The sequence below is a fragment of the Phycodurus eques genome, chromosome 12 (genome assembly GCF_024500275.1).
Source record: "Phycodurus eques isolate BA_2022a chromosome 12, UOR_Pequ_1.1, whole genome shotgun sequence".
Classification (NCBI taxonomy): Eukaryota; Metazoa; Chordata; class Actinopteri; order Syngnathiformes; family Syngnathidae; genus Phycodurus; species Phycodurus eques.
In genome coordinates this window covers 18615810-18640000 of record NC_084536.1, presented here as the reverse complement: position 1 = coordinate 18640000, position 24191 = coordinate 18615810, and the positions used below count along the sequence as shown (strand labels likewise).

General features: G+C 40.2%; 2 protein-coding genes across 3 annotated transcripts in view; both read left to right on the top strand.

Moving 5' to 3' along the window:
- Nucleotides 1-3372, top strand: part of abca12 (ATP-binding cassette, sub-family A (ABC1), member 12) — a 61179-nt gene extending 57807 nt beyond the window's left edge. For both annotated transcript variants that reach the window (XM_061692463.1, XM_061692462.1), the window contains exons 68-72: nt 587-690; nt 866-958; nt 1114-1219; nt 2138-2275; nt 2684-3372. In XM_061692463.1, coding sequence (XP_061548447.1) covers nt 587-690; nt 866-958; nt 1114-1219; nt 2138-2275; nt 2684-2788 — 546 coding nt within the window. In that variant the 3' untranslated portion in view covers nt 2789-3372. The remainder of the gene's footprint in view (nt 1-586; nt 691-865; nt 959-1113; nt 1220-2137; nt 2276-2683) is intronic.
- A 1080-nt stretch (nt 3373-4452) lies between these two features.
- On the top strand, nt 4453-24057 carry bard1 (BRCA1 associated RING domain 1). Its single transcript, XM_061691917.1, has 11 exons — nt 4453-4622; nt 4727-4783; nt 7508-7656; nt 8276-9282; nt 10614-10694; nt 11453-11625; nt 13389-13515; nt 13596-13728; nt 14911-15003; nt 19286-19383; nt 22370-24057. Exons 1-11 carry the CDS (start codon nt 4531-4533, stop codon nt 22712-22714), a joined length of 2355 nt encoding a protein of 784 aa, XP_061547901.1. The 5' UTR covers nt 4453-4530; the 3' UTR covers nt 22715-24057.
- Nucleotides 24058-24191: the final 134 nt, after the last annotated feature.

Genomic DNA, 24191 nt, shown 5'->3' with positions numbered 1-24191 from the left:
TTCGAGGTTAAAATAAACGGAGGTTCGTACCCTGAATTTTGAACAATGATGACATAACATTAAATTTACATGCACTTACCGTACTTTTATCTGTCTACTATTCAATTTATAGTAAGCAAAGGTTGTAACATTTCATTAATAAACTGCTAACAACTTAAAACATAAAAACCTGAACTGAACAAAAAAAGGGATGTCATTTTTTGATTCAGCGATGGATAATTGTCGTGAATCAGTTGAAAAAACAGAAAACTTGAACACAAAAAAAAAAAAAATGTTGTAAGCCAGTGTTATACTTGATCCACTTACGTGGCAACCTGTACAACTGCTCTCATGTCATCACCTATACAGCTCACATGCCCTTGAGGGAATATTTACATGACGTGTGAGGATCGCTATCATTGGCTGTGATATCTTAACCATCGCTAAAGTCTTCATTTCTCTCTTTAGTGCTCGGTTAAGTGATAGCATCTCTCAGCATTCATGCACGGTTTCTCAGATAATTCTCTTTCACGTTGCCCCCACTCTTCTATTCTCTCTTTTTGTTTGAACCATTACTTGAAAATGCTGTCCACCTCTCACACGTCAGGATGAGCCGAGCTCTGGCATGGACCCTCGAACCAAACGCCACCTGTGGAAAATCATCTCTGAAGAAGTGAAAGGAAAGTCTGCGGTGGTTCTCACTTCTCATAGGTTAGAGAATGGCCTCATTTCTTCATGCGTGACAGTGCTGTTCATCCAGTGATAGTTGTCCATCAAAGTATTAAATATTCAACATATTTTTATGAGGAGGGCTTCAATCCTGCATATTACCCTTTTTGAGTCCAAACTTGACCTTTAAACTTCTCCATTTTTGTCTGTGTCTCAGCATGGAGGAGTGTGAGGCACTGTGTAGCCGCCTCGCCATCATGGTGAAAGGTCAGTTCCGCTGCCTTGGCTCCTTGCAGCACATTAAGAACAGGTTTGTGACCTCAGATCAACATTACATCCTCAAACACAGTCATTTCTGCCGTGCTCTTAAATTGCTGCAGCTATTTCTTCATCCGACTAAACACAGCCCCTACAACTACCACTCACACCAATAACATTTGGCTTATCTCATGTCCTTATGTGCAGGTTCGGCAGTGGGTTCACTGTGAAGATGCACTTGGCAGAGTCTGCCAGTGATGTAGAGGCAATAGCTGTTTTCATGCAGAAACGATTCCCCGGCACTCATTTGAAGGTAAGCTTAGAGAGCTGTTGTAATATTTTATACATCGTTTCCCTTTTTAATCTCTTCTGAAACCTTTGTGCACAGAATGTTGCTCTGTCATACTACTTGTCCACTTGTTTTAACTGGGCTTAAAAGTGGTACTGAGAATTTTAATTCAATCAAATAAAATGTGAAGCTCATTTGGGACAAGATAACTATTACTTCTCTTAGCTCAAGTACTTGGTTTAGAAATACAGTATCAGATTTTTGTCTGAATAAAGAGCAAACGCAAGATCGTGGTAAGAACAGCAATGATATCGTTGCATTATCGCAACTCACATACTGTATGAAGGCAAAGTCCACACCTACGCAGATATGCACATTCTGACCAACAATACAGTGAGCTATTAGATTTACAGATTCTCCGTCTGTGTAAAATCAACACTCGTGTGTGCAGCCTGGGAGATGATATGGATTATTATTATTTTTTTAAAATAAATTATTGCATGTGCCTGATTTCAGTGGCATGCACAACCATGCATGTCCATCTAATCAGCCAACGTATGGTCTTGTTTCTAAATACTGTACTTTATTTTTAGTGACAATGTCTGGCTTTTATTCCAGGTGCTCAAATTTCCTCCCACTTTCCAAAAACATGTATGTTAGGTTGTTGAAGACTTTAAGTCTTCTTTATGTGTCCCCAAGCCAATCCTTTCCAGACAAGTTGTTACACACTGAATAACTGCTCGAGTAGCGAATCATAGAAAACAAATATCAGAAGTATAATACAATCTTTTTTTTCTCAAACGCAACACTCATAAAAAAGCGAATTAGTCATGCAAGCCAATAAATGCTAGGTAATGTTAGTATTTGCTAAATTTGATCTCACACAGAGCAGTTATAAAGATGTTAAAGTTATAGAACCTCAAATTTCTTATTTATTATCAGGACCAGCACTCCTCCTTGGCGGAATATCATGTTCCTGTTGCACCAGGAGGGGTGGCTGACATCTTCCAACAGTTGGAGTGCCACAGGACTTCTCTGAAGATCAAGCACTTCTCCGTGAGCCAGACCACCTTGGATGAGGTAAGAATGAGGCTTCAACCGGTAGTGAACCATCTTGGGGTTTTGTCGACGTGGACTCAGAAGATGCCACGGAGTGACTGAAAAGTGGTAGGAGGGTAAACTGGGACAGTCAAGAAAGCCTGAGTGGGAGTGAAAGACAGAGTAAAGAATTTAAAATTGAGGCAGAGGGAAGTTGGCAGGTTGGAGGGCATGCCTAAGGGGAAATAAATGGAATATGAGTTCGGGAAAGAATTCATGCACCCAGTGTTGATTTTCTACAATCTGGTCTTCTGGAGCTCTGGAATTGGAAGATACCACAAGGAGAATAAACGAGGGGGACCTGGGGAGAGAAATTAGCTGTGATTAGAGATTTTAAGGAGGGAACAGAAGAATTTCAATCACAATAATACAATTGTTCAACCTCCACAGGTCTTCATCAACTTTGCCATGGGGAATTTTCACATGGAATCCATCTCAACTCACAGCAATGGAGAGGATGATGACCCGAGCTCCATAAAGGAAGTAGAGACATAGAGATGGCTCCTATTATTTCTACAGTGAAATGAGAATATTATCCCATTGTACTGCATCTGTCGTACGTACTGTATGAGACAATAGTATTAGACTGTAAATCCACCATGCCTGACAATCATGTTTAACCCTCCTAAAATTCAATCTGAAGAGCGAATATTATTTCGAGGTCGATCAAATTCTGTTGTTGCTGTTCTGTTGAACATTTACATACAGTACCTGCGCAGACGCAATATTTATTGACGCATATTTACTTCACATTATTATTTTATCCTACTTGAAAGGTTACCTAATCTAGTAATCTTGATTTGTCTGAAGAATGCAATTAATGACAGCTTTTTAATTGTTTTGATTTAAATTTATCACTCAATAGCAATATATATCCACAATCACAAAATATGATACTAATAAAAGAATATTGTTATTGTGGACTTTTAATTATTTACTCATTTCGTGTCATCTTCGTATATGTCTTAGTTCAAGAATGACTGCTCTAAAACATTTCTTCTGTGCCTATGGGCCATTTTGTGATAGTATTGAATGTATGTGGCTGTATTATTATTCAATAAAACACTTTTTCAAATGTGGTTATTTTGTATGTACACTATCTCTGTTTTAGAGTTTTTGCTGAAGGGTGAATGGGTGTGGGTGATTACACTCATAGGATGTATTGTGTTGAACTTCTTTAGTAAGTATTTTAAGGTACTTTGCCTCACCATAAGGCTGAGAAAGATTTAAACATACAGTGCAGTGGTGGAAGTGGGTTTATTTGATTTGCTTGGTGGTCTTGTGCCACAGCTGGCACATTTTGCCTAATATTTTGTTTAGTTCAACTGAGAAAAGTATGAATTTAACTACACGTCAATATGTGTGTGTTAACGTGGTTGTTGTTTAAGGTGTAGAAATCTACTGCTGCTTTCTAGTTTGCAGTTGTGGTTACTCTGTAAAGCTACATAAATGAGCACACACAAGAAGAGGTTTATATTCCTTTCAAAATCAACATTTGCAGTGGCATACCATACTTCATAATAATTTCACAAATGTATGCAATTGAGGCGGCACGGTGGACGACTGTTTAGAGCGTCAGCCTCACAGTTATAAGGAGCGGGGTTCAATCCCAGGTCCCGCCTGTGTGGAGTTTGCATGTTCTCCCCGTGCCTGCGTGGGTTTTCTCTGGGCACTCCGGTTTCTTCCCACATCCCAAAAACATGCATTAATTGGAGGACTCTAAATTGCCCGTAGGTGTGAATGTGAGTGTGAATGTTGTTTGTTTGTATGTGCCCTGCGTTTGGCTGGCAACCAGTTCAGGATGTACCCCGCCTCCTGCCCGATGATAGCTGGGATAGGCTCCAGCAAGCCCACGACCCTAGTGAGGAGAAGCGGCTCAGAAAATGGATGGAATGATGGGACACCAATGCAATTCTTTCCTATTAGACACGGCTCTGGAGCCATGTCGTGGCATCTTAAGATGTTTCAGAAAGAGCACAAAAACGAATAGGTGAGTTTTTCCAGCAAAAAGCTCGAGATAGGTTCTCCAGAAAAAAAGTCGCCAATATCGAATTGGTGAATACCGAACCGCGAGTAAGCGAGGTATAACTGCATTGGGAAGGTGCCGGTAGTGACGTTAGCAGAATATCCATGGTAACACAAACAGGCGGGAGATGCGACAAACCAGGAAGTGAGTCGCTTCTTGCTAACGGTGGCGTTATTTTTAAAACTGTGAACAAACAATCGATTTGACAATAATGGATACGTGTGCTGGGGCGCAAACAAAGGACTGGAAGAATACGAAAGAGGCGGTTGCCAACTTTCGACGACTGCTACTTTGTTCAAAATGGTAAGTTAACGACGGCCTTGTTGTGGTCTGTGGTACCCATTGAATACTCTTTATAAATAGATAGATTGCACGTTTGCCACGACTGTTGTTTTCTCTTAATACAGCTCGCAGTTACTGAAGGATCCAGTTTGTCTCGGAACATGTGAGCATATGCTGTGCAGGTAACGTGTCCATTACTTTTTGCTCTGCAGAAATGCACACGGTGGTGTAAATGATATCTCACTGACTTTACTAGGCTCTGCATCCTCGTGTGGATGCTGATTTACTGAGAGAAGTCACACGCTAGCGAAGTGGAATTGAAGGCACTCAGCCACACATGCCACACTGGAAACATTTGCACACCAATGTAAATTGACTGCAAGGAGAGATGAGATGGGATGGGGGTTATGAGAAAGGTCATGAGAAGTAGTGCAAGTTGCCCATGCTCATAGCAAAATGCAAATGGTGTGTTTGCAATGTATTGTCAGACTATTGACTTCCATTCTATTAGACGCCATGCAGTCATGTCTGGGTGCATATTTCGCTGAAACAAATAACTGCCTTCCCTCAAATACACACCTCTTTTCTGCAACATGTTTACCACGCATACACAAGCATACTGGTACAAAAATGCTGTGACATTTTCTGAAATACAACCCCAATTCCAATGAAGTTGGGATGTTGTGTTAAACATAAAAACAGAATACAATGATTTGCAAATCATGTTCGACCTATATTTAATCGAATACACTACAAAGTTATTTAATGTTCAAACTGATCAACTTGATTGTTTTTAGCAAATAATCATTAACTTAGAATTTTATAACTGCAACACGTTCCAAAAAAGCTGGGACAGGTGGCAAAAAAGACTGAGAAAGTTGAGGAATGCTCATCAAACACCTGTTTGGAACATCCCACAGTCGAACAGGCTAATTTGAGGACTTGCACGCTGCCAGAACTAAGACAAGGGCGTGCAAAATCCTCTCGGACCGTCTGCACCCCGGTCATCAGCTCTTCCAGCTCCTTCCTTCAGGTAGGCGCTACCGATCAACGCAAACTAGAACTAGTAGACATTCCAACAGCTTCTTCCCTCTTGCGATCAACTTCTTAAACACCTAACCTATAATTCCATTACAACAAGCTGGAAATTCTTTGACTTGAGTTCGTTGTCACATTTCTGTGGGGCCAATTATGTATTACTCGTGCACTCACTGTAGTTGTCTCGCCATGCTGCACTATTTGCATATAGTGGCCACTCATGCCAGAGTAGCATCTGCTCCATTTGCACACTGATTGAGGAGTATCTGTAACATTTGCACAACCAACATTGTCCCAGATGATCGCACTACTCGTCACTTTAAACCGCATACACTCCTTGAAGTCTCAGCGCCCTTTGCACAATGGTCATTGCACCGGACTATTGCAATATTAGTCATTCGAACTGCTCTAAGTGCTAGAGGACTCTGCATCTTTTTGCACAATTGTTTTTTGTCAATGTCTTTATGTCTCCAAAGTGTTCTGTAAATTGACTGTCTGTTGTACTAGAGCGGCTCCAACTACCGGAGACAAATTTATTGTGTGTTTTGGACATACTTGGCAAATAAAGCTGATTCTGATTCTGAAGTGTGTGAGAAAATAGTACTAGTCGAACAGTTGAAGGAAAATGTTCCTCAACGTACAATTGCAAGGAATTTAGGGATTTCATCATCTACGGTCCATAATATCATCAAAAGGTTCAGAGAATCTGGAGAAATCACTGCATGTAAGCGGCAAGGCTGAAAACCAACATTGAATGCCTGTGACCTTCGATCCTATCGGCACTGCATCAGAAATCGACATCAATGTGTAAAGGATATCACCACATGGGCTCAGGAACACTTCAGAAAACCAATCTCAGTAAATACAGTTCGCCGCTACATCCGTAAGTGCAACTTGAAACTGCAAAGCAAAAGCCATTTATCAACAACACCCAGAAACGCCGCCGGCCTCTCTGGGCCCGAGCTCATCTAAGATGGATTGATGAAAAGTGTTCTGTGGTCCGATGAAACCAGTATTTTTTTTGTTTTTGGAAATTGTGGACGTCGTGTCCTCCGGGCCAAAGAGGAAAAGAACCATCCGGACTGTTATGGACTGCAAAGTTCAAAAGCCAGCATCTGTGATGGAACGTGGCTGTGTTAGTGCCAAATGGCATGGGTAACTTACACATCTGTGAAGGCACCATTAATGCTGAAAGGTTACATACAGGTTTTGGAGAATCATACGCTGCCATCCAAGCAACATCTTTTCATGGACGCCCCTGCTTATTTCAGCAAGACAATGCCAAACCACATTCTGCACGTGTTACAACAGCGTGGCTTCGTAGTAAAAGAGTGCGGGTACTAGACTGGCCTGCCTGCAGTCCAGACCTGTCTCCCATTGAAAATGTGTGGCGCATTATGAAGCGTAAAATACGACGACGGAGACCCCGGACTGTTGAACAGCTGAAGCTGTACATCAAGCAAGAATGGGAAAGAATTCCACCTACAAAGCTTCAACAATTAGTGTCCTCAGTTCCCAAACGTTTATTGAATGTTGTTAAAAGAAAAGGTGATGTAACACAGTGGTAAACATGACCCTGTCCCAGGTTTTTTGGAACGTGTTGCAGCCATGAAATTCCAATTTAATGATTATTTGCTAAAAAAAATAAAGTTTATCAGTTTAAATATTAAATATCTTGTCTTTGTAGTGTATTCAATTCAATATAGGTTGAACATGATTTGCAAATCATTGTATTCTGTTTTTATTTATGTTTAACACAATGTCCCAACTTCATTGGAATTGGGGTTGTAGATTCCTTCAAATTATGCCTGGTTGGTACTTGAGCAGTGGCGTAAATATGTATATATACTGTATATTTTTGTTCATAGGTCGTGTGCAGGCCCTCAGGCAGGTGATGGCTGTGTGGTTTGTCAGAGCCCTTCCTGGGTGAAAGACATCCAAATCAACAGGCAGCTCAGCAGTATCATACAGCTTTTCTGTGGCTTGGAATCTGTGTTGAATCCTGATGGACTGCCAGGTAATTGTTGCCCAGCTGTGAAACAAGTTTCCCCAAATCAATAGTTATTGGCTTTCGTTTCATTGTCACGATAGCAGACTCAAACATTTACATTATGACGCAGTGGGTGGACAGTCTATATTTACTTTCCTGCAGCATCCCTCTAATGACTGTAATTATGCAATGCAATTTATCATTGTAGGGTTTGTACACAGTGTGGTGAGCATACAAACAAGTCAATATTTGCTTTTATTTGAAACAGAAATGATGAAGCTGTGTTTATGCCAGTTTGTGTGTGCTACAAGTCTAACTTCAAATCCAACAGCTCCTAAGTATATGGGGCTCATGGAAACATTCTGAAGTTCAGGGTACTTACAGGAAGTTGAAAATCTTGAAAATGCAAACATTTTAATGTTGCATTTACTTATGCAAGGACAAACACATTTTACGGTGCATGTGAAGCTTGTCAGAGTTCTTGAATTTGACCTGGGATAGTTTTACGGAGCCTGAAAACGAAAGACAAAAATGAAGTGCAGTGACCTTTTCAAGAAGAGAGTCTCTTGGACTTAGATTTCTGTAAAAAGATGGGAGGATTGTTTTTTGATTTCACACAGTTTATTTCTCATTTGTCATTGTATAGACTCCTCTGAAGTAATACGGGCGCAAAATGAGGGCCCCATCTTAAAACACAAGAAGAACTTCAAGATCTGGTTCAGCCCTCGCAGCCGTAAAGTGCGTTGCGTGGTGGAAAAAGCTCCAAAAGTCTGCAGACCTGAAACCAAGTCATTGGAAAAAGCAGCTGAAACACAGCCTGATGCTCCAACGGCTAAAGTCACTGACTTGATGGTTTTCAACTTCACATCATCCTCTCAAGACTCTGGCTCCTCTTCTCCAACATCCAGCAATAACAACCAAAACAGGAAGAGAAGAACAAATGTGAAGAAGATTGGCAGCAGAAAGAAAACAATGAAAAGAGCAACAAAGAAACAACGGAGACAAATGGTGAAGAAGAAGCTTGATGCTGTAAACAAGCAATGGAGGATTACAGAGGTGGAAAGTACCTCAGTGGAATCGGAACACCTTGCTGCAGAAGTTGAAAGCAGGTCTAAAAAAAAGGTTTCCTTCCTCAGCCCTGATGTGTTATCTGACATTCAGGATCTCGGCTCTGTGTCAGGCAATTGCTCAGAAGGTAGCATCGCTGCACCCATGAACCCAGCACTGCTTTGTCAGAATGAGTCAGACGGTTTTCATCATGACACACTGCCCACCTCTGACTCTATCCCAAAAAGGAACGCTAAAAAACAGGCCACCTTATCTTCTCCACAGCATTCCTCAAAACACCCAAGACTGGATGGAGAGGCCGTTACCCTGGAGACCACACCGAAAAGGCCAACAGCCTCACCGAGCTGCTGTCGAAGGTCATTGGGTCACTCGTCTCCTGCTGCCCTTAATTCTTTGTCTTTGCCCAGCTTAAGGTGTAAAAAGACCACCCATGAAGATGGAGGAGAGAGTCCCTCCGTTCCAATTATTGTAGGTCGAAAATCTACCTCTCCTCGTGCTTCTCTGGGACGCTGTAACTCGAGGAACCCAGCAGTTGTGAAGAAGAACCGCAAAGGAGAGACCTCGCTGCATTTGGCTGCTATAAAGGTAGGCTTTCTTTTTACGCCATTTTTACTGAGTTGTTGAAATTGTTTTTTTTCGTAGTCAATTGCTTGTTTTATGCTAACATCCATTGAAAATAATATAATTTCTAAATTGTTTTCAGCTATTTGCTCCTGTGTCATTACAATTAACATAAGTCAATGCAGTTTAACTAGTCAACATGCAAACTTGACATCTATTATTCCTTATTTGAAGCTTTTAAAAAAACTATTTTGTTGTTGCATGCCATCTGCTTTATGATTATGTATATCTACAAATATCCTTGTTGATGTTATGTCTAAAATTGCAAATCTTTAGCCACATCATTCAGTTCAATTACGGTCTAATCAATGCATATTTTTGTCTTACTGTGTGACTCCGCAGCTTCAAACTCCGGTAATACGTTATTGCAGCATGTTTGGCTTTTATTATAGCACTCAGTCTTTTTAGGTAGGAGTCTTGTCAGTGTGGCACATCTAGATGTGGCAATATTTGCCTGCTCTTTGCAAAAACACTCAAAATATGTCACATTGCGAGGGCATCAACTGTGCACAGCCCTCTTCTGCTCAGCCCACAGATGTTCAATAGACTCTGGTCTGGAGTTTGGCCGGGCCATTCCAAAACCCTAATCTTCTTGTGCTGAAGCCAGTGTTTTGTTGATTTGGATGTGTTCTTTGGGTCATTTGGTTTTATTTTTGCGCCACAGTTTCCTACCTTTTGGAATTATGGCCAAAAATTTCAGCCTTGGCTTGAATAGACAAGAACATATTTTCCCACGTTTTTAGGAGATTTCAAGTGTGTTTTTGCAAAATGTAGCTTAGATGTTATTATTTATTTTTATTTTTTAAATAAAGATTCTCTCTAGCCACTCTAACCAATACCCCAGACAAATGAAGAAAAGAGGAGATTGTTATGTTTATGCAACCATGTTATTGTTTTTATTTTATTTTTATTCTCCAGTTTTCACTTTTTTTTTCCACTAGCATTATACAGGTTTTATGGCAAATTAAAGGTGGAAAGATTTTATGCAATGACAAAAACCTGGCATTTAAACACCGGTGTGTAGATGGGAAGCTTTTATGTAACTTGCTCAATGGTGGGCTGGCTGGCAGAAATTCCAACTGACTCTTACTTCTCTTTTTATGGGTAGAAAGGAAATGCAAGTCCTCATGTTTATCGTGTTGTTTTGCACAAGTGGCTTGCTGACAAGCACTGGTACACTCTATGTTCGCCACATTGACTACCCAGCGGGTGCTATACTTCAGAGTTCCACTTTTTTTCATTTTGCCAGCAGGTTTACAGTGTTAGGTTTATTAAATGTCATTTGTGCCTTCCAGGGGGATGTAAAGGATGTCAAGAAACTACTGGACCAGGGAGCTGACCCCAACCTGAAGGATAATGCAGGATGGACACCTTTGGTAAGACAAATAACTTGCATGCGATTGCCTTAAACAGAGACATACCACATACCCTTTCCTGGCATATTTTAAGCGATCAGTACGACAGTCTCCAGAATTCAGTCTGATTCTGTTCCTGTGCTGTTGTATGGCATGTCTGTTAACTGCTATTATGACAGTGTATTTACATCTTTTCTGGAGCCCCAAGGCAAAATGTAGATTGTAGTTCAGCCATGCCCTAGATGTGACTTCATCACCAGTCTTCCTTCACCAGCCCACTTAGGAAGAGCTCATATTTTTGAGTGAAGGCTGTTCTGGAGCTGTCTCTTGCGCCTGTACCCGAGAGATGTACAATCCATCAGGGCTTCTGAGCTGTAAAAATTCAATCATTGCCACTTTCTTATAGGAGCCCTTCACACTGCTATTTCCTGTCAAGGTGCTCCTCTTAAAGCGGAGTTAGAATTTTGACAATTTGATGCTTAAATGTTTCACATTCCAATATGACCGTTTTCCTTTTCAGATTGACGTAAATATCACATATACATGATTAGAATATTAATCTGTCACAAAGGAAAAATCCAACCAAACTTTTTAAATTGGAGTGTTTTCTTAGTACTACAAATGATCAGCATTTACCCACCTAATTAAAACAATCCCAGTCCTATTTCAATGTACCGGTAAATCTAAAATCTCTAACATCCCTTCCGAATATTTTCCACACAAGCTATTGGTTGATTTAAGACTCAAAAGGGTACATCTTATGTTTCTGCTTATTTCAGCACGAAGCATGTAACCTGGGTCATCTGTTAGTAGTGGAGGCGCTATTATCAAGAGGGGCCCTGTTGAACACTCCTGGCTATGAAAATGACTCTCCACTTCATGATGCTGTACGAAACGGGCACATAGCCGTCGTCAAATTGCTGCTTCAGTTTGGAGCCTCACAGAGTGTGCTGTAAGTTCTGTTTTTGTATCTTTTAAACTGGCAGCCTATTGCATGTATAGGTGAGTATAACGACATTATTACAATCTGAGCACGGTTCACTGGCAGGCAATTTTCAGTGTGACGAATAAGGTGATTTCCTGCTCTCGAAACACAGTACATTTGTGCGTGAGGTGGGTTCCAGTAAGAGCCAAGTACAAGGCAAAATGCATATAGTTAAGGACCAAGCCCTGCTGCGAATAGCAAAAATGTGCGAGTAATTGATGCCCACCCAAAAGGTTTGTAATTCAGGGTCACTACGTAAATGGGTGTGTATGTGTTCTTCGGTGGTTCTTTTGTAATACAGTACATAATTGTAAAACTTGACTACTAGGAAAATTATTATTTGTATCAGAATGCTTTAGTTATAACTCTGTATGATCACCCTGTCATGACATGGAATTTTTCGTTTTCTAATATAAGATAAGATAAATATAAATATTTTGTTAATATAGTCTGCCAGAGCTGTGAGGAATGCAGTTATCAATGTCCTTTCACCATCAACCCTGTCATACTGTGTTGCATGTTTTTGTTTACACATTAAGGACAAAAGTCCTGTTTTTGTTTTTATTCCTCATTTAAAAAAAAAGACCAAGCAATAAGTTTTTCCTCATGGTTTTTAGATTGTAGGGTGAGAGTTGCAACTGGCTACTCGTGTGGACTGAATGGGTGGCAACAATGGGAAAATAAAATGGCAGTATTTTAAGGGGAATAGCCCATCAGCAACATCCATCCATCCATCCATTTTCTGAGCCGCTTCTCCTCACTTGGGTCGCGGGCGTGCTGGAGCCTATCCCAGCTGTCATCGGGCAGGAGGCGGGGTACACCCTGAACTGGTTGCCAGCCAATCGCAGGGCACATAGGAACAAACAACCATTCGCACTCACAGTCATGCCTACGGGCAATTTAGAGTCTCCAATTCATGCATGTTTTTGGGATGTGGGAGGAAACCGGAGTGCCCGGAGAAAACCCACGCAGGCACGGGGAGAACATGCAAACTCCACACAGGCGGGGCCGGGGATTGAACCCGGGTCCTCAGAACTGTGAGGCTGACGCACGCTCTAACCAGTCGGCCACCGCGCCGCCCCATCAGCAACATATTGAGAAGAAACAAAAGAGAACTATGAACTAGTTCATTTTTGGAATGGTGAACTGAACTTTGAACTGGTTTGCATAGACAATGAACTTTCCCAACACTGGCTATCCCCTCCTGTGACGACATGGAAATAACCCGCGATGACTCGGTGGGACATATTCCAACCACTAGAGCGTTTAAGTGGATATATGATTGCAGCTCAAACATATAGGTATGCGTAGACATATGGTAAACGTCCGAAAGTATTTAAATGACAGTTCAAAGTTGTGTAGAGTCTGTATTCGGGTCATTAAGCGGTCACACCCACAGTGTCTGAGAAGCGAATTTTGAAGCGTAATTTCTTACTAATCAAGCCTTACTTGCGTCATTTACCTCCTGTGGTTCTACATTTTTACCAGTGCTCTATGGTCCAAGACACCAATCACTGCTGCTGTTAAAAAATATTGGAGTGTGAATGTTTTTGTTGACAAGGTTATTATTCAGTAACTTTCAAGTATTTTAAACAACCATAAGCCTAATTTAGTAGAGGACTTGGCCCAGCATTCTGGTCTGTGGGTTTTCTTAGTTGCAGCAAATCTTTTAATGTGTGTGCCATGTGAACTATGAACGATCATTGCTTTTAAAATAAAATTCTTCACAGTAATCTTCATGGCAAGCGGCCTGCAGACTACGCTGTAAGTCAGGAGATGCTGGAGGTCTTCCAGGAAGTGCCTGAGGAAGCCCAAAATGCAAATACATCTATCACCAGCCCGGCCAGTCTCTCTCTAGTATGTCTCCATTTTTTTCTTCCAATGAAATCTATATCTTGTCAGAAGTCTATATTCTAAAACTGTTTGTCCTCACGTAGGTGGGTAATTGTGCGAAGCAAGAAGAAATCGTTTTGTTTCTGTCGAGCAAGCTGTCACAAACAGACCAGCATCAGTTTGCCAAGCTGAGCAGGCTTTTGGGGGGAAGGATAACAGACTCCTTTACTTATTCAGGTAGTGTGTTAATCTTGTAAACCAAAAACAGATGTTTTATTTTTTGTCCCTTTTCAAAAAATTCTGCATGTTGCTTATTGGAGTATGCGTGCACAGAGTTTCATTCACATTTACTCTCTGAATGATAAAAGGTTTCTGTGTTCATCAAAACTAAATTTGAGGCATGGGGCTACAAACATAATTTGTTAGAACTAGTACAAGGATGTGTTGTGTGAGTTGTATTTTACATGTGTGGTCTGTGGAAACTCATTGGTACATTTTTTAAATTGCTTGTAAAGAAAGGAAACAGGTTCTTGGTTTCCTTTTTTTCCCAATTGAAGGGAAAAGAAAATTAAGACTTTATATCTTGAGATATCTAAATTCAACTTCCCCTCATTGGCTTTAAATATTGTTTACAAGCAGCTACTGTACAGTTCCAGTACAATTATTGCCCATAAAATTGCTCACTGTTGATCACAGTAGTTCTTAAGATAATTGCTACGGTTTATAACCCCATCTAGTAAAGGATGGCTTGTAAAAGCTTACCTGTATTGCAAAGTCAGTGGTTCACGCTATTGCTTACAGTCAAGACTAATTTGAGTGTTGTTACTCTTATATTCATGATGGCTCCTTCCATCTCATAGTACGGCTGTGACAAATCCAGAATGCAAGGATATTGTCTGATATATTTTCTCTGCATTAAACCTTCGTGGTCTTGTTTTAGCGTGTCACCCAAAAGTAAGTTTGTGATTGTAGGGAAAGATTTTTACTTGGATTGGAAGGCTACAAATCAACAGCAAGTGGAGCATGCAAAAGGTTTTGCTCTCCAGGTGTAATTGAGAAGTACAAGCAATAAGCTTGAGTTAAAATGTGGACTGCCCTCTAATCACATTTTCTGATTGCCTTCAGGCAGGCTTGTAAATCATTGAAATGCATTTGGAAGCCAGAACGATCACAGTTTTCTTTCGTGGAGTGGTAGCTTATAAATAAGAATTAAAAAAAATAATGAATAAAGAAAAATGTGATCAATTTTGAGAACATTAATTAATACAGTCTCTATTATTTTAGAGTTAGTTAAATGCATAAATGCTTATGCCGAACAGTTCTACTGTTTAACGTGGACATTGTACAACTCAATTTAGAAACAGATCCATCATGAAGATAACATTGGGCTGCTAACATTGTTTTTTTGCCATATGCCAGTGAGCCATATTGTGGTGCCAGAAGGACCCTTGCTGAGCACTTACTCAACCCTTCTTGGACTTCTTGCAGGCTGCTGGATTGTCAAATACAGCTGTAAGTAAATTATCAGTTTGAGTTGCTCCCCATGGCTATTTTCAAGGACATGATAACTTTAATGTTGCAACTTTGCTACATGCTTACCTGCATTTGAATGGATGTTATTAAAAAATATATATAAATAAATAAACAACCTTTCCTAAGATTTAATATCTGTATTTTTGGCAGGAAACCTGTGAGAGTTCCCATGAATGCTAGATTGTTTTAACAAATACTGCATGGCCCTCATGCCAGTGGTTTTTGTGCTGTGTGTTAGTTAAGTAAATAATTTCACATAAAAAAATGACTTTTCAACCACTGTCCTACTAAATAAGGTACATTTTTCACATTAGGGTTAGTGTATATTGTAGGGTTGAATGGGCAAGGCTTGAAATGACTTTTTTTGTTGTTTGTTTTTTTTGTTTGTTTTTAGGTACAGTTTTGGTAATCATTTACTTTGTTTGTGGAGCAACTTTCTAATTTTGAGGAGCATTTTTTTTCGCAGATTAATCCCACAGTGACCTGAGGCAAGGCAGTGGTATATCAGGGGTTTTGTGGCATCCAGGGTGAGCAGAGGCCACCTGTACACTTTCTCCAGCATGCTCCCGCTCAATGGAAAAACTTAAAAATGTGTGATTCGCAGTTTTGCTTTTAAATTTTTTTATGAGGCGCAAAATGCCAATATTGACTTGCAAATTGTGGTGCGAATCCGCTTATTTTGAACCTTGATGTGAGTGATAATGTGCTGGGAAAACACTAATGTTAAATTTGCAAGAGGCAAAAACAATCTCTTGGGTTCTAAAGTCTTCAAATTAGAAGATAATAATTTTTTATTTTATTTTTTTTTAAATCGCAAACCCAACCACTTATCTCAGTACTTCCCACCAGGGTTTGATGAAATGAACAACTTTACTGGATCTACACTACAAGCCTTGGTTTGTCTTTGTCAAAGGTGCGTGGCCGCCTGCATATAATGTGGTCTCACGCCGACTGTAGTATTAGCTAGGAAAGAGGTTTGACTGATGATCCTCTGGCAATAATTTGCTCTGATTGTCCGGGAAATGCCTATTTGATCATGCTTCCATTTTGGCTTCAACTTTCCTGTTAAAAAAAATTAATAAAAAATATGTAACCAATTTCAGAGCCAACTCAGGAATTGAAAATATTTACATATTTCCCTTGTGACCCCTTTTCTATGAGCACCTTTCAGGTATGTCTGTGCTTTGTTCCTGTGTCTCAACATCAACTTATCTGACAGCTACATTGGGTTTGTGTGTGACCGTGACACACTGTGAGGAATCAACACGCCTCGTTCACAAGGTTTTTTAATTTTTTTAAAATCAGTTTATTTGAAAGGGGACAATGCAATTTCATAAAACACATGAAATACACAAGGTTAAAAAAGCCAGAATTAGCCAGAAGGCTAGTTTTCATCTGTAGTCCCCTGGCCATGATGTAAAAAAGCAGTAAAATACATCTACAAGACAATATAATATAAAACAGGATACATAAAGTAAACAGGATACATAAAGGTTGACAAATTTCTTCTTTTTACTCCCTTTTCAGAGTTTGCCTTCACAAAATCACCCAGCCACCCTGGCATCGTTATAGTAAAAGTAAAAAACCACCATGCTGATTCTCGCCACATCATGGCATCAACCTTGAATTCTGTATCCTTCGGTGTAATTTCTTGATCGTGTTTGTGTAGAATAGCGTGGTCGGCCCACTTGAATTATTATCCACCACTAAGTCATTTTGAGCTGCAATTCCTACGTAATATGTGTGCTCGTGTCGCTTTTGTACGATTTTTGTGCCAGAAGAGAAAAAGAAAAGTATTTTTCATTCCTACAGGCTGGGCACTCGACACAGCTTGTCTCCCCCATGACACTCACAGTGACATGCTATCTGTTTTTGTCAGTGTGCGCGTGTCCTTGCGCACATAAGGCAGTGGAGCTGTCATTGCCACCTGTCTTTGTCTGTACTTCTGTTAACTATGCAAAGCCCTGGTGTGCCTCTTTGATTCCATAGCAACACCTCAAAATATATTTCAGTTCAAAGCCGTCAATTAATATACTCAATTCTAGAACAAATATTCTTGACATACACTACTTTATCTGTATAAAACTACGTAGACGTGTAATGTTCTGAATCTGATAGGTCGGCAAGAAGAAAACAAAGATGTAGAAAAACCTTTGAGACTGTTTTTTTGCTGCTCTGTCTCATCCGCTAATAACACAGCTTCTTGTTTTCTCAGTCATTATTTCTGTTTTTGTAAGATGACGCCAGACAAGCCGTTCTCCCCGCCTCCAGTTCTATGTTCGTCTTCACTTGAGTTTTTTGTGCAGCTCCACTCTTACTGCACAGACATTGTATTTTTTTTTAAACCCAGTTTTACAGTTAGTTTTTTTTCATAAAACAAAATTGTGTATTTTATTATTCTCCTTTTTGACTCCAAGAAGATCAAATACATATTTGATCTTCTCCCTGCTGTTCTTCATGTCCGTTCTGTTGGTCTATACGCACCCAAGTTTATCTTATATAATTTACACTTAATGGCCACTTCTTTAGGTGCAGTCCTGTATATATCCAATATGTTTTGCATTACATTTATTATACAGATAATAATGCAGTTGTGAACAGTCAAAGATTATTGTGAAATTATTTATTTCAGTGGTGTAAAATTAAATGAACTTAATTATATTGGGAATCATTATTAAATTCCTTATTAGTATCGGCTTAGTATGATGCAGGGCACTTATTAACAACCACAATAATAAACTTAAGTTAGGGCTGGGAGAAAGATTTATCCTTAGATGCATCACAATTCTGCATTCAGTCTTTGTAACAATAATTAGCTAAAACGGTAATGACTACAAAGCACTTAGTACCATTCTCTGGAGCAATTAAGCCCAGTGTTTCTTTGCTCAAGTCTGTTCGACTTGTGCTAAATAAAAGTGTGAGGCATAGATAGACTCATTCACATGCACCATCTGAAAAGAGTCACAACCTGTGAGATATCGTGTGCATTGGAGATTAGCTCAGCAATGCTCTTGTTATGTCACGATTCGAAATGATTGTGAAAAGGTGCTGCATTTTCTTAGCTAAAATAGTTATACTCACTAGCCTAAAAGCAGAACTCTGAAAACGGGGGGAGGGCGTCTGGGTGGCCAGTGGGGTGGCCATGTTTTTTTTTTCTGTGAAATGGGAGTCAGAAAACAACTCTAAGGTGCTGTTCAACCCCAAATAAAGTTCAGGAAGTTGCTGTGGGCTCCAACTCATGCCCAAGCACTCCACACACAGACTCTCTGACTTAATCCAACATTCACGCATGTGTCTTTGCACTTCCATCTTTGTTGACAACTGTCAATCAACATACCCTGCCCTTAACGACCCACACTCAAAAGAGTTCAGATATTACACTGTACATTATGGAGCACGTAATAAAAGGGGAACTATTTACAACCTGAGCCGTGATTCAATTGCCAATACTACAATATATTTAGCAATGAATGTCAAAGATCAGTTTCAGATTTATTTTTTGCCTGTGCAGACTCAGGCTTGTTTATAAGTAACGGTGGCACCACCATGAAAACCAGAGATCTATAACACAAAGGTGAAGAGGGGGGAATTCAACATATTGTAACTATCAGTGGTGAACATATTTACCATAGTCGTCATTCAGGCTAATAAGTAGAAATATTTTAGCTATGAAAATGTGGCACCTTTTCACGGCCATTTCCAATCATTTCTTCAAGAGCCTCTTAAAGCTAATCTCACGATGTACATGATATCACATAGGTTATCATTCATTTGGATTGTCTGTATGGCTGCTTACATCACAGTTGACACATGCGCACAGAGAGCAAATGTACCTCACACTTTTATTTTCCAGTGATTATTCCAAAAATTTGGGGGGTTAAAAAATTGAATTATAATGGCCGTCAATTATTTGCAGATTTTCCCTATTTGCGGTCGGGCCCGCTCCCTATCCCCTGTGAAGGGCGGGGGTCCACTGTCTAGGAGTACATGTAGCCTAAAAACATTGGATGCTGGCTGTCACAAAGCTGTAATTTGACTCTGAGGAGACAGAAAAAGAAAATGCTCAAAATCTGTTCAAGCGTGAGATGGTTAAAACAAGGGCTGCATCATTAACTTGATCATGCTGTGGGCATATTTTTGTCGAGCAAGCGCCATTTGCCAATGCTTGAAGTCTTCCAACTCATAAGCAGCATTAGCATTGTCATCCCACTCTTTCAAGTCAACGTAATTAGTAGTGGCTTTGATTTCTCGTTGATGCTAGGGGTGGAGGCATGTCTGCAGGCAGGCAAGTGGATGCCAGAAAACGAGCACGAAGCAGGAGAAGGCCCCCAGCGCAGTCGCATCAACCGCTGCAGCTTGGTAAATGAGACAAGACGCGCATTGTTTTAAGTATTGATGAACTGGGACCTCATTTATCAAAGAGTGCATGGAACAGGTTCTAAATTCATTCATACGAGAAACATTTTGAATGTGTAAGTACATGAAAATCTGTATTTATCAAACGTGCCAATAAGTAATGTGTTGCTAAGTCCCACCTGTTCTAAACTGCCACGCACGCTGATTCTCATTTGCATTGAGAAACGCCTCCAATTGACCATATATGGTAGCAACAATCCCTTTAGGAAATCATCAAGCATTTTTTATTTTTTATCAAAAGTTATTTTAAACAGCCCTCTGAGGGAAACCGTAACACTAATGTGACTTGTGACAAAAATTTGTTTGACTCCACTGAATTTGCGGAAACGGGGAAAATGTGCAGTTTGAGATTGCTTGATTCTGTGACCTTCCGAGTGTGTTCTATTTGTAGTTTCACTGTTGTACCACAAGGTTTTGTGTACGCGTGGTCAGAGGTGTGCGTAAATTCACGCACGTCCCCATGCGTAAGTCCAATTTGATAAATCCCATACTTTGCCTGGGAATGTTTGTACACGTTCTTTGTGCGCACTTTTGTTTGATAAATGAGGCCCCTGGAGTTCTCGACCAATCAAAAAGGACTTTAACCCAAGACGTGTTTTGATATGACTGTTAACAATAGTAATTCAAACGTGCAATGAGGCAAATACTGTAATGTCATTTTTAATCAGCGTTTAAAATTGATGATTGAAAATTTGATGACCCGAACTATCTTAATTGGTTAGAAACAAAACAAAATTGTAATCCCAGACATTTGTTTTGATACTAGTAGCAAAAAAGGAAATAAGTCCCAGACATTTGTGTTTGGATACCATGTCAACTGTTAATTATATTAATTCAAACATGGACAATTATAATAAACAATATCAGCGGTTAACATGTTAATTCAAACGTACAATTATAATAATCATGTCATTTTTAACCAGTGAATGTTGACATTTCCTGCACAAATGAAAAAACATCAGTCTCAGACCAGGAGCTGTTGTAGGTTTCTAGAGACATGTCTTATTTTAAATTGGATAAAGATACATATTTGTTATGTGAAAATTGTAGCGTGACAAGATCCTTAGTGTGGGTTTACATTTGTGCTTATATTATAACTATTGTCATAATTCTTTGACTTAATTCTTATAGTGACAATGGGCCTCATTCACTAATAAATGCAAAGAAATGTTCTATTGTATGCTCAAGTTGAGGATACATGCAAAGTTACCGTCAGATTCATGACGTGCGTACCAGCCAATTTTCTTTGCACCTCCATGCAAAGTAAAAACATACTGATAAATCACAGGTTTATGCATCAGCCGTGCGTACGCACGATTTAAGCACAAATCTGTGCGTTCAAATCCCGGCCCCGCCTGTGTAGAGTTTGCATGTTCTCCTCGGCCCCGTCTGGGTGGTTTTTTTCCGGGCACGCCGGTTTCCTCCCACTTCCTAAAAACATGCGTCATCGGTTGATTGAAGACTCTAAATTGCCCATAGGTGTGAATGTGAGTGTGAATGGTTGTTTGTTTCTATGTGCCCTGCGATTGGCTGGCGACTGGTTCAGGGTGTACCGCCCTCCCAGCCCGAAGAAAGCTGGGATAGGCTCCAACAGCGCGCGAACCTAGTGAGGATAAGCGGTAAAGATAATGGATGGATGGATGGATGGGTGGGTGGGTGGACTTTACCTGTGTACTGTCTTAAACAAACGCTTTCACATCAATGGGGCAATGTGTGTATTTGGATTATTATGATTGCTACCGATTTCCTTGAAGGTCCCCTTCTATATATATATTTTTTTAATTATTTTGATCATCTTTGAGGTGCTTTTCTCAGGTTTGCATGATAGTGTTGTTTGGAAAAGCCCAAAATATCCTTCCTCAATCTATTCTAGTCTCTCTGGTCTTTTCCGCTTGGCATTTGAGTCACATTTCTCATTATTATCTGATTGGCTCGCTCATCTTCCCCAGTATAAATATGGAAAACAGCTTGGCTCTGATTGGTCCATCATGTTGTCTCTGAACGGAGAAGATTGGGGCTACCAAGTACTCATAGTGACGTTGCGTCCTTCGATGCAACGTTTAGACTCTCATCCCTCGCAAGAGTTTGATCGCAAGGTTTATTTATTTATACACAATGCACATTCACTTCATTTGCGCAACATTGATATGCTCCTCCCACCTCGTTCCTCTTCAGCGGACCGTCGGCACACTTGCATCCGACAAAGGTGTGCTGTGAGCGGGGCGCCAATCCCCCGTTATTGTCATTGTGAAGCACAATTACCAAGCGTTGGATTCTTGGACCACTAATAGGAAACGTGAGATGAAAGTGGACGTGGGTGAAAATGAAAGCAGAGGGGGGTATTTTGAGGTTATGCTCATCATCCGACCCATTAATTGGAATTGACCCTGCTGCAATGATTATCACTCGTAAGAGTGAATGCAAGCTCCGCTATTTCATCCACTGCTACACCATAAATTATTAATTCGGTATTGTTGTAAAACACGTTCTGTACACTTTATAGACAGTATTTTTATGGCATAGCAGCGGCTGAGACTCCCTCGCAAACCACAAAGTGGGCAGGTACTTGAATATTAATTGACAGAACTACGACACACTGTCAGGGATTTCAAATCCAATCGTTTTGCGAGCCTTATGCCGTTTATTGACGTTTGCATTCAGTCGACAAACCTCATAGATGTCAAACTTAAACCATGTCACAGACTAATCTTGACCTATATGCATAAAACAGTAGAAAGAAATGGATTCTGATGGAAGGGGAGTCTTAAGTTTGTACAGCACCATAAATGTGTATCTAAAAAGTCAGTCTTAAAAATCTGTTCCAAAGCAACTAGTTGGAGTTTTTTAAAGTCCCAAAACATTTGAGGGAAAAAGCTGAGGAAAGGTTTCATGGAGCATTTTCTTCTTTTTCATTGCGTATTACCTGTAGCTCCCACCACTCTTCGACGGCTGTTTCTTCTTCCTGTTGGGCTCCTTTAAGTCGCCTCCAAAAGATAAACTGGCCAAACTACTCTGCGATGGAGGAGGTCAACTCTTGAGTCGGCAACCCAAACCCGACAGTGATGTGACTCAAACCCTCAGTGCTGCTGCCTACCACGCTTTGCCGGGATCAGACCAGGCCCTCTGCACCCAATACATCATCTTTGACCACCAGGGTCCTCACAAGCCTGCTGTGGTTCGGAGGGGCAAAGTGTGGTCTGCTCCCTCCACCTGGATCATCGACTGTATAGTAGCTTTCCGACTCCTCCCTGTACCAAACCTTCAGTCCGTATAAAGGTTTTTTAACACCAACTTTGGTAATATCCGCTTCTTATCATTGTCATTTAATTTCTGCCTCTTTTCATTTGTTATAATCATGTTATAATGTTAATATGAAATTATGGGTTCATCGTGAAATACTGAGTGAGTAAATAATGTAGGTCAGACTACAGTCCCAATCTGATAATTTTCCCCCAAAAATGCCACCCCCATTGTAAAATGCGATAGCATGAGGAAGTATGGCAGTACTGTATATCCAAACTTTTGATTGGTACTGGACTGATAAGATGTAGTTTGGATGTCCAAAAGTAAAGGTGTTGTACAATGTGGTTCAGGTTTGATCTCGCAGATTGATAACTGTAGCCTGGGAGGAATGGAAAAATAAATGCCTTGGTAAAGTATATTGCTTAGGTTGTTTTTATTACTGTGGGTCCCTTGAAAGGCACTGAATGTCTTCGAAACTTTTTCTTATGAAAAGCAATATCTGGAATCCGTGACTCGGCCGATCTCTATTGAACACACACACAAGGATTTGTGATCATAAATATTGAACAACATTAACGAGCGGGGGCACCAACTGGTTTTCCGACATACCTCACACCACAAAATAATAGCGAAGGATGATCTTTTAGAGAAATCCCACAATCGGTGCTCAAATTAGGCCCGAGTATGGATGTGTACTCTTCTTGAGACGACGACTAAGACTCTCAAGAAGTCATTGATTTCTCCAGTGTCATGAAAAAGTATTTGCTTGCTTCAGACTCCCAAGGGTTTGGTTATGGGGTTATTTTCTGCAATAGTGAAAGAGCCGTTTGTCCTTATGTGAGTCATTGCTGCCACATTATAGTTACTATGCCAATAATTTTACTGTACCAGAGATGTGCAGGTGAGGAACTGCACTACATTGATCAATTTAAAAAAAAAAAAAACAACAACAATGCCCTCAATCCACAATAAGTGAGCTGCAATATAGCGAGTGATTACTGTATTGAAATGGTCTGTTTTGTGTTATATTTGTGATGTCTATTGCAGAAGTAGGACGGTTGTGGCTGTTAAGAGGATCTGATCACAAAACTCATGTTGTGAGTTGCAAAATGAACAGAATCTAAAAGCAGCTTTGAGTTAAGACGATCTGATCACAAAACTCATGTGAGTTGCAAAATGAACAGAATCTAAAAGCAGCTTTGAGTTAAGACGATCTGATCACAAAACTCATGTTGTGAGTTGCAAAATGAACAGAATCGAAAAGCAGCTTTGAACAGCACCAGGAAAAGATCATGAAAATGTTTTGGAAATACAGATTGCAGAGTCTCTGACAGGATTAATTGTCATTAGTTACCTTAATTGGATGTTATACAAATGCTGATAAACTGCTGTGGCAATGTATGAGCAGAATAAACAATCATTTTGTCAAAAAGGTGTGTGAGTACAATATGTGTAAATTGTATTAAAGGAGGCGCTTCTAATGATAACCACGGTTTATGTCCTTGAAC

Bases quoted from the DNA above. Each gene is read 5' to 3' on its own strand.
- bard1 (XM_061691917.1), top strand. From the start codon at position 4,531: ATGGATACGTGTGCTGGGGCGCAAACAAAGGACTGGAAGAATACGAAA. The intron at 7,657-8,275 runs GTAATTGTTGCC...GTCATTGTATAG, and splicing joins GAATCCTGATGGACTGCCAG to ACTCCTCTGAAGTAATACGG. The intron at 19,384-22,369 runs GTAAATGAGACA...TATTACCTGTAG, and splicing joins GCATCAACCGCTGCAGCTTG to CTCCCACCACTCTTCGACGG.